The 10395-nt window shown below is 43.0% G+C and overlaps 2 protein-coding genes across 2 annotated transcripts in view; both read left to right on the top strand.

Moving 5' to 3' along the window:
* The window catches only part of xkr7b (XK, Kell blood group complex subunit-related family, member 7b), a 91300-nt gene extending 84318 nt beyond the window's left edge, over positions 1-6982 (top strand). Inside the window, exon 5 of the transcript XR_004332757.1 lies at positions 6970-6982. The gene's annotated coding sequence lies outside the window, so the exon portion shown is untranslated. The remainder of the gene's footprint in view (positions 1-6969) is intronic.
* Positions 711-10395, top strand: part of ccm2l (CCM2 like scaffold protein) — a 16372-nt gene continuing 6687 nt past the window's right edge. The window contains 5 exon segments of the mRNA XM_032521192.1: positions 711-972; positions 4224-4391; positions 5651-5734; positions 6503-6686; positions 7103-7749. Coding sequence (XP_032377083.1) covers positions 943-972; positions 4224-4391; positions 5651-5734; positions 6503-6686; positions 7103-7749 — 1113 coding nt within the window. The 5' untranslated portion in view covers positions 711-942.

Genomic DNA, 10395 nt, shown 5'->3' with positions numbered 1-10395 from the left:
AAGTTTGGGGTCCCCTGCTGGAGCTGCTCCCCCCGGGGCCCAATACCGGATAAGCGGGTGAAGATGGATGGATGGACTTTTGTACTTTTAGTTCAGTACACTTTAGAATACAGGACTTTTGCCTGTAACAAAGTATTCTACTCTGTGGGATTGCTACTTTTACTTCAGTGAAAGACTTGAGTACTTCTTCCACCACTGGCAATCTGCATGTTCAAGTCTTCCTTGAAGCGATGTTTACAGGGACAGGGTATCTTTGGAATGTTAGAGCAATTTGGATTTTCCTCTCACGTTCTCAAATGTTACGTTGAAAACTAAATAGGCATTGATCCAAGTTTGAAAGACACGTTTGGGTATTATTCATGAAGATTTCTACACTCACTGAGGTTTGATCAGAGTCAAATGTTGCTCCATTCTGATTGGTGCGGCAAAAAAATGGGACAAACTGAGCTTTACTTACTAAGCACTTCTGCACTTCCAAACCAAATTTTAAAACCAGGATTGTGAACAAGAACTTTCTTAAGTGTAAATCACTTAAAGTGAAGGGAAAAGTGTTAAATTGGAGTCTATAATCAGTGCAGAGAGAATGGGCCTTATCAGTCTCTGGTGGAGTTTCCTCTTGGACAGGAAGTGGGCTTCCTCTGCTTCCTGTGTGTATGTGTGTATGTGTGTGTGTGTGTGTGTGTGTGTGTGTGTGTGTGTGTGGTGGGGGTGGGCCCGGAATAGTATACACAAGAAACAAGAATGGAGCAGCCGAGACAGAAGGTGACATAACTCCAACCGAGAGAGACAGAGACAAAGAAGGAACGATGGAAAAAACAACTGTAAGACAGACAAAAAGACAAGAAAAGACAAACTGAAACCAAAACACATTCAGAAGGAGTGCCCAGGACCCGGACCCGTCTGACCCAGAACAGGACTACTACAGAGGGGGACTGACCCACGATGGACTATGAACCCAAGAAATCCAAGAAGGTACAGTAGCTTGTGTTTTGTCTCTGAGTTTCTACATTTGGACAGGGATTGGCTTGGTCCTGAACTTTCTCCAGAACACATTTTGTCATATTTCATCATCCAAGAGAAGAGTTGGGAGTCTATTATTTTGGATTTGAAGGCCTTTTGATGACCAAACAAGCTTGAGTGAAGTCCTACAGCAGATGGTTTTGAGTGTCCCTGTATTGACAGTCTCTGACCCATCCAGAAATCTTTGGTGACAAACCAAAAGCAGCTAAAGGGTTGGTCGCACCAGCATTTACAACCGATTGTGTGTGTGCGGGATTTCAGCGACCGCAGAATTCACTTGCAAGTCAGTGTGAATCTTTTGAAGCATATTTACACTGCTGACTAATAACACACTGTCTCTCTTGACAGGCTGATCTTTAACCCTCATGTTGTCCTCATGTTGTCCTCATGTTGTCCTCATGTTGTCATATATCTTTTTTTTTTTAATTTCCCAAAATAACATGATTGATTCCAACGCTCTTTGCCAAGTACAAATCTCTACTTTCATTAATTTTGGGTCTTATTCAATTTTATAGCATTTGAAAAACAAATGGAAGTGTTTTTGAAATAGTATTGAGTAAAAGTTGACATATTCCAGTCTGTGATTATCCATCAACATCCATTCCTTTAATTTTAGTCTCAATAATTCCTAATTTCTGCTTTTCTTACTCAAACATTAGGTATAATTCCCTTATTTATTGACCATAAATTCCAAAAATAACTGTAAAACTAAAGTTAATAAGTTAGTGTTACGTAGTGTTGAAAACATCAAAAAATGGAAACAATGATATCAATCTGGAATAGTCTGTGAATTTATTGTCCCTAAATATATTCTAAAACCCAAAATAAAACATTTCCTAAATAGGTAAGACTATGACAATGTATAAGAAGAAGAAAAAGCACAAAAGGAAAAAAACCTTCACCTTGGTTTGACCTGGACAGCTTGTTACATTCACGACAACCAGTGGAAACAAGATGCAGAACAAAACTCCTTACCATAACCATAACTCATAACCATCCTCTGTCTTATGATTCATTCAGCTGACTACAGAGATCTTCATCTGACACGTAGAAATCTGTTTTACTTCAGACAGAAAGACTCTTAATCAAGCTAATTTCATCCCTTGCTCTTTATTTAATTGTGTGTGTGTGTGTGTGTGTGTGTGTGTGTGTGTGTGTGTGTGTGTGTGTGTGTGTGTGTGTGTGTGTGTGTGTGTGTGTGTGTGTGTGTATGTGTGTGTCTAATGGTGTGTGCTGTGTTGACAGTGAGTGTCAGCAGGGAGCTGTCAGAGATCACTGCTCACCTGTCAATCACTGTTGGAACAGCCCAGGGGATGTACTGCATTAACACACACAGACACACACGCATACACACACACACACACTGAGGTATGCATGCATAAATGAACCATCTTCTATTAAATTCTGGTTCATATTCAAAGCCCAAACACCCCGCCACTGACTGGAGCCTGCTGGGATAAATACAGCCACAATACTGAAGCGTTGGACAAAATCAACAACCCACTAATAATTTAGTCATTGATATTTTGAAGTGGGGTTATATGAGATCCTTCTCCATGGTCAGGGTGTTAGCTGCATGCAGTAGCTACTGGGACTATGAAGTAGCTCATACAACCATACTTAATATATCAGAACTATCTCTTTACAATTTAGAGTTTACCTTGAGGCTAGAAGACACATCCTTGGGTCTTTATAATCTTTTTTCTTTTTTTACCTTATGCTGGCAGTGCATTTCAGTTATTTTATTTTTTCTATTTATTTAATTTAATTTTGACTTTATTGCTTTTATCTTCATATTGGGTACCTTGTCTTTTTTACTGTGCTTTTATTGTGTTGTCTTTTATTCTGTATTGTTCTAGTGCAGCACTTTGGAAACCTTGTGTTTGTTAAAATCGGCTATATAGATAAAGTGGATTGGATAGGTTTCATCAGTCTCGGGGGGGGGGGGGGTATTTTTTCTGATAATGATTAAGGTGACCAATCAATGGGTACATTAAGCAAGACAATGTGAATTTGTTGCTAGATGATGAATTCATCCAGTGATACCTCTTGTGTCCACTAGACAGCAACACACAACAGGAAGATTTACCCGCTAGCTGCATAAGTTACAGGTGGAAGAAATAAGCATCCAGAAGCCTTCATAAGCAAAAATGGCATGGCTCCACAATAAAATATTCCACTTATTGATTAAGATAAGATAATACTTTATTGTCTGTAACCCAAGGGTTACAGAAATGGATCTTTGACAAGGATCCACAAAGACAATAGAATAACAAGACCTGTATACGCTGCCGGCCGGGGCGGGGGGGGGGGGGGGGGGGGGAGGGAGGGATCACTTTGTGCTGTTGGCTGTTGCAGAGGGGATGAAGGATTTCTTGGAGATGTTTCCAGGCCAGTGGTGCGTTCAAACGCCCGCCGGATGGTGGTAGCTGGAAGGAGTGATGGAGGTTGTGAAGGGAAGTGCACACTTTAAACAATAAATATTAAAAGCATGGCAATAACTAGTAGACAAACTGTTGAGAGAAGTGGATCTTCATCAACTGCATTTTCTGGAATGTAGGAGATCACCAAAATAAAAGCAGAGAAACTGTAATTGTCATGGTAAAAATGATCAACCATATTCTGGTCATTTGTATAAATAGATATAAGTAGATATCCCCCATAGTCTAGTATCAATTCAGAGAGTGTTAGTGTAGCTGCCCCCCCGAATTCTGTTTTGAAACCCAGCCTGTGGGGTGCTACTGTATCTTGATGTTTTCAATTGAGCGAGAGAGAGAGGGAGAGAGAGAGAGAGAGAGAGAGAGAGAGAGAGAGAGAGAGAGGCTACATTACTGGTACTGAAACTGCTCTTCTCTCTTTCTAGATTAGAACCCTGTTAACGACTGTCCCTCCTTTTCCTGTTTGGACAACCCCCCCCCCTCTCCCCCGGGTTTCATCTTGGGGAGTAGGCATGTGCTCAAAAGATTGACTGACAATATTGAGATATATGGTTGTCATATGGTAGGACTAGAGAGGCGTCATCTCTCAGAGCCATGAATATTCACACATAATGAAAACCTTCAGATGCCTTTTTATGAACCAAAGAATAGGATCGATAGATGGGTCACCTGAAATCCGACTGTCTGGGGACAGTAAAAAGGTCTTATTATTAATTTCTTATATCTTCCGTCCCCATGCCTAACACTGGGGCTCCTTCTCCTCAGAGTTTTGTCTCTCCTATCAAGCGGCTGGTTTGGTCAAAGTCCAGTCGCAGGCCGGTGGATCGGGGCAGCGTTTACCGGCGCCCGCTACACACCGTTCCTCTCTACCCCCCCGACTATCTCATCCACCCGGAGAGACTCATCTTCGACTACGTAGAGAAGGAGGTCAAGGTAAAATACACACTAATGCAACCAAATATGCTGAACCAGGGGTCTTCAATGTTCTTTAAGTCAAGGACCCCTTATCTGAAAGAGAGAGGGAGCAGGGACCCCAGGGACCCCAGGGACCCCATACTACATATGTTTATGAAATGAAGTTGCGTATTAAACTGTGCCTACAATAACAAAACCGTTGTAGTGTATAGAATGAAACAATAATTGTTGGCATGATTTTATAAATTCTGTATTAAAGTGCTCATATCATGCTTTTTGGCTTTTTCCCTTTTCTCAATTGTGTTATATATCTTTTTGTTCACGTTGTAGGTTTACAAAGTGAAAAAAAAAACCTGCCCTCATACTCTGCTTCTGACTGGCTAGTAGTCCTTACCTAGGTACTGTCAGGGCCCTCATACTCTGCTTCTGACTGGCTAGTAGTCCTTACCTAGGTACTGTCAGGGCCCTCATACTCTGCTTCTGACTGGCTAGTAGTCCTTACCTAGGTACTGTCAGGGCCCTCATACTCTGCTTCTGACTGGCTAGTAGTCCTTACCTAGGTACTGCACATGTGAGACTCCCAACAAAGATAGTATAAAAGTGTGATGTCTCACTCTGTAGCTAAAACAGAGAGCTCAACACACAGGGTGAAAAGAGGAGCTGCAGCAATGTGTAGTACAACAAAAATATGGTGATTTTTGATAATGAAACTATGTAAACCTATTCTGATTTAACTTTTAAATACAATAATGAATCTGAAAATGAGCAGAATATGAGCACTTTAATGTTTTAATGAGCATAGGGAATCCTTAGGATGAACTGTACGTGTGGATTGTAGTGACCACGTTACCTAAAGGGCCAGTAAACGTCAATGTCTTTTCACAAAGAACTGTTGGGTCATTGTAAATTATAGAGTATGGTCTAGACCTACTCTATCTGTAAAGTGTCTCGAGATGACTGTAGTCATGAATTGATACTATAAATAAAATTGAATTGGTTTATATTTGCTAATAATATGTTGGATTCATGTAAAGGCATTTTTTTTTCTTACAATTTCTTTAATGATTTTTTTGAACTCACAAGTAGCACATTTACAATATTTATTTAAAGAGTCCAGCAAATTATATGACATTATAACATGTACAGAACAATGGCACCTCCAGCAAAGCCATATGATACGCATAAATACGAGGAAAAGGTATGAGGTGTCGCGGACCTGTTCCTTATGTCACCAGTGACCTGATGACCCCAGTTTGACCTTTCACCTCTCCCGTCAGTTCCTCGGCCACCTGACCTGGGTGTCGGTTTCCCTGAACCCCTCCAGCCGAGACGAGCTGCTGCAGCTGCTGGACACAGCCCGGGTTAGTGATCAATAACTTATCTATAAGCATTCACTGATAATGTATCTATCATGAAGCACTTCTGAGGTTAGTGATGGGCAACATCTCCATCTTACAGGCAGCAGCTTCCCCATTAAACTAGTCTTCATACACTACGCATATTGTTTCTTTTACTGTAAATAGACATACAGTTTCTTACTGTATTCTGTTTTAATTTACAGTAATAAACTGGTTGCAGTCTAATTCCCGGCTTTGTTTTCCCAAGATGCATTGGTATTACCAGTACATACCTGTAATCTGTAACATTCGCAGATGGTGCTGTAATATTATTATTTTCCAGCAGAATGCATTGCCATTTACAGTATGATCCTGTATAAAATTAAAACAGTAAGATACTGTGAGATTTAGGCTGTAAACTTACATCAAAGGTTTACAGCGTCGAGCCATTATTTTTTCGGGAATTCTTTATAGATATTTTACCCTTCCTTAGTAGAATTTAGTTTTTGCTTCAAATACAAGCTACCCAAGTAATGGTTACGTTTTAATATAAATTCCCGTAGTGAGTTTGTGATCATTATTAATTTTTTACTCAGTAATGGATGGGATGAAAAACAATCCCTCAAAATGTAGTCAAGTACATTTTAAAATTAAACTTGAAAATACAAAATACACAACAAAACTAAGTGAGTAAATGTATACCGTTACTTTCCACCTCTGTTGATTACATTCCTAAACTGCTGATGAATAATCCCTAATCTTGACCCCGTGTCCCTGTGTGTGGGTCAGTAGCAGTTGAAGGTGCTGCCGTTGAAGACCAGCGTGGATCAGGACTGCATTCTGAGTCTGTCCGCTCGCTGTCTGCTGCTGACGTGGAGAGACAACGAGAAGCTGCTGGTGAGGATCCCCACCCACGAGATCGCCGCGGCCTCCTACCTGAGAGACGACGCACTGCACCTGCTGGTCCTCAAGACGGGTGAGGCCTGGGCCCCCAGGAAGCGTGCCAATCTGACAATAGCATCCAAACAGTGGAATAACACCACCCCCGTCCCTCACATGCTGCCCTCTGACCCAAAAAGACCTGTTCCCACAAACTGACATGGTGAAAGAGACGTCTGCAAATCAGTGGATACTATTTTGGCTGTCACAACCCTGCAAAATGACACGTTTCAGTATTGTAATTTGGAAAGTCCAGAAGTTAGTCTCTCTCTTACTTGGTATTAGATTTTGACGTTTCTTTGAAGGTAATATTTATTAAGTGATTTTTTTGTTTGGCAGTATTTGGGAGGGAGTTCCATTCCATTCATTGCTCTGTGCCTGTGACATTAGATAGACCGGCTCTTCTACTATGAGAAAGATACATGGACACATTTTTCAACTCTCATCCCACAGGTCTGAACGTGGATACAGTGGTTGCCGGGGACGACAGCCTGGACAGGAAAAAGCCAACGGGCATAGACGGCCGACGTCAAACCCTGAGCTGCAACGCCGACCCCCGGCCCGCAGGGGGCACCATGGAGCGGCGGCACACCATCTGCGGAGTCGACTGGAGGCCCTCCCTGTCCCGCAGCAGCCACGACAAAAACCAGAATGTGGAGAGGAGGGAAGGAGCAGGAGGAGGAGGAGTAGAGAGAGGCGGGGGGGAGAGAGGAGGAGGAGGGAGTTTAGAGAGGAAGAGGGTGGGAGGGAGCTGGGAGAGGAGGCAGCAAACGCGTAAAACGGGAGGGAGCTGGGAGAACCGCAGAGTAAGACCCATGAGCGGGAGCTGGGGGGTGGGGGTGGGGTTGGGAGGGGGTGGTGGTGGTGGAGGGAGCTGGGAGAGGAGGCATGTGGGAGGTGGGGGAGGAGGGAGCTGGGAGAGGAGGGGAGGAGGTGGTGGCGGCAGCGGGGGGAGCTGGGAGCGGCGGCAAGCCTGCACAGGAAGCTGGGAACGGGGGAAGAGCTACGGCAGCTGGGAGAGGAGGAACCACAACCCGCTGGAGCCCACGCCCTGCCCCGACGCCTACTGCAACCTGGTCATCCTGGCTGTGGAGAACAGGGTGGGGCACCCGGGCGCCCTCATTCCCTCCCTCACTACTCCCTGTGCAGTGTGTATTACCGCGTTTTTCCACTGCTGGTATCAGCTCGACTCGCCTCGTCTCTACTCGACTCGACGCACTGTGCGTCCGTTCTCCATTGCAGTGAGGCGAGCCGTGTCTGGTCGTCATAGCAGCAAACCGCCGTGACCTAACGCGACACACACAGAACGGCGAAGGTGCTTTTGATTCTCGGCGTGATGCCACAGCCAGAAGGCAAATTAGTTTCCAATTTCCAAAAATATTAGTGGTTAGTGACGATTCTCTCCAACCAATCAGCAGTTTGGAGGTTTCCCCGTCACCTTTTGGTTTTGCCTCAGCTCACTTGGAACCTCAACTGAGGTATTACTAAAGACGTACCTGTTAGCAGGTACCAGGGACTTTTTTCCGTAATGGAAAACCATCGAGTAGGTACCATGCAGTGGAAAAACGCCATTAAATAGTGAACTATATAGGGAAAGCCAAACTAGATTTCAGACACACTGAAAACCTGGTTGTGTCAGGAGATGCACTGGTTATTTGTGTGATGGATGCCCTAGCCTGACCAGCCAGACCCACATCACGATTTTGGGTCTGGGAACTCCCCAATGGCAGGGCTCAACCCGGGGGGGGCGGGATAAACGGTTGTCTTTCAAATTCCCTCTGCACGCAATAGGATAACGCTACAACCAATCAGAGCACCGCTGGTTGATAGATTTTCAATTCAATTTTATTTATAGTATCAATTCATAACAAGAGTTATCTCAAGACACTTTACAGATAGAGTAGGTCTAGACCACACTGCAGAATTTACAAGGACCCAACAGGTCTAGTAGTTTCCTCCAGAGCAGCAACAGTGGAGAGGAAAAACTTCCTTTTAGGCAGAAACCTCGGTCAGACCCAGGCTCTTGGTAGGCGGTGTCTGATGGAGCCGGTTGGGGTTAGAATGAAGAGTAGCAATAACAGTCACAAAAAGATAACGGAACAGAGACTAAATATAGTAGTTTGTAGTGGTTCCTGGCGTATCTGGGCCCTGCAGGGCGTTAAGGCCCAGCAGGACGTAGCAGGATGTAACAGGGCGTCCAGGACGTGTGAAAGATTAAACTTTACCCTCCAAACACATCTTCTTTTTTTAAGAATAACTTCAGAGCTTAAATTAAATCACACTTGACGCATCTTTCCTAATATAGTAAGGTTAACAATGAGTTACAAATTCATTTTTATCAAATTGAGCAATCCCCCAACTTGGAGAAATAAAACTGGTCTCTAGTACACCCACACCAAAATATGTATTAATGGAATAATTAAATAAGGTAGTGTCTCCAAACTCCCAATAACCCCCCCTCCCACACATACATGGACATTTGCACTAAGTACTTTCAATTCATATTATTTATTGTTTATTCACACAGTGATATTCATACTGTTTTTTTTTTTACTCAGAGCTTTGCAAAGAAATCTCACTCAATGTGAATATGCAGCTGAATGCCAATAAAGTCAGTCTAAGTCTAAGTCTTACCTCCATTATAACTTGTCTGCTCCTAGTTGTACTACAGCGCTTATTGTTAAAACAAAATCCAGCACACAGTCTTTCAGGTTTTACAATAACTTACAACAGTACAATACTATATAAACAAAACTTTTACCTTACAATTCAATTCTTTTCTGTATTGGCTAAGTATTGATTTATTTAAGCTATTTTTGAACTGAATGATATTACAGCTTTGTGTGATGTCATTGTTCAGTCCATTCCATAAGGTCACCCCCCCAACTGAAACACTCATGCTTTTAACAGCAGTTCACACACACTCTCTCTCTGGGAGTTGTATGAGAACATTTACACCGCTCTCATATGTGTGTGTTCAGTGCAAAACTGCATCCGACATGCATTTAGCCTAGCTTAGCATAAAGACTGAGAGCAGGGGGAAATAGTTTGCCTGATTCCATCCAATGTCTACGCAGACTCCAAAACCTCCTTTTTTAACATTTCTGTTTGTGCACAGATGAAAGAAACAAGAAATGGACGTGTTAATGAGTGAGCTTTAGGGAGTGCTTTGGAGTGTATTCTCAACATGGGACAGAGCCAGGCTAACTGTTCCCCCGCTTTCAGCCATCAAGAGACTAACCAGAGACTAAGACTATTCCAGCTCCATATGTAACATGCAGGAATTAGATTGATATCCATATTCTTATCTAACTATTCATGTTTTACTTTAGTTATTGAAAATTACATTTATCTCAAAGTGGACAGTGGACTATAATGTTGGACCATCTAAAGTCCCAATGTGATGTAATATGTTTGCAACAATGCAGAGTATGTGTGTGTGTTTGTGTGTGTGTGTGTGTGTGTGTGTGTGTGTGTGTGTGTGTGTGTGTGAGTGTGTGTGTGTGTGTGCACAGAATTGACAAGTTGTGAATATCCCTGTGGACATTCACTCCGCTCTGAAAGGAAATAACAGTGACAGGAAATATAGCAGTGAAGAGAGTGCATTCAGTGGGATCACTGATCATTTGGCTCTTGTTTTGGAGCTGTGGAAAGTAGGGCAGTACTGCTCAATTCCTCCACAAACACACACACGCACACACACACCCACACACACACACACACACAACCACCCCACACACACACAA

The sequence above is a fragment of the Etheostoma spectabile genome, chromosome 7 (genome assembly GCF_008692095.1).
Source record: "Etheostoma spectabile isolate EspeVRDwgs_2016 chromosome 7, UIUC_Espe_1.0, whole genome shotgun sequence".
NCBI classification, from domain to species: Eukaryota; Metazoa; Chordata; class Actinopteri; order Perciformes; family Percidae; genus Etheostoma; species Etheostoma spectabile.
The sequence above is the reverse complement of the archived record's forward strand: the minus strand, read 5'-3'. Positions and strand labels throughout refer to the sequence as shown.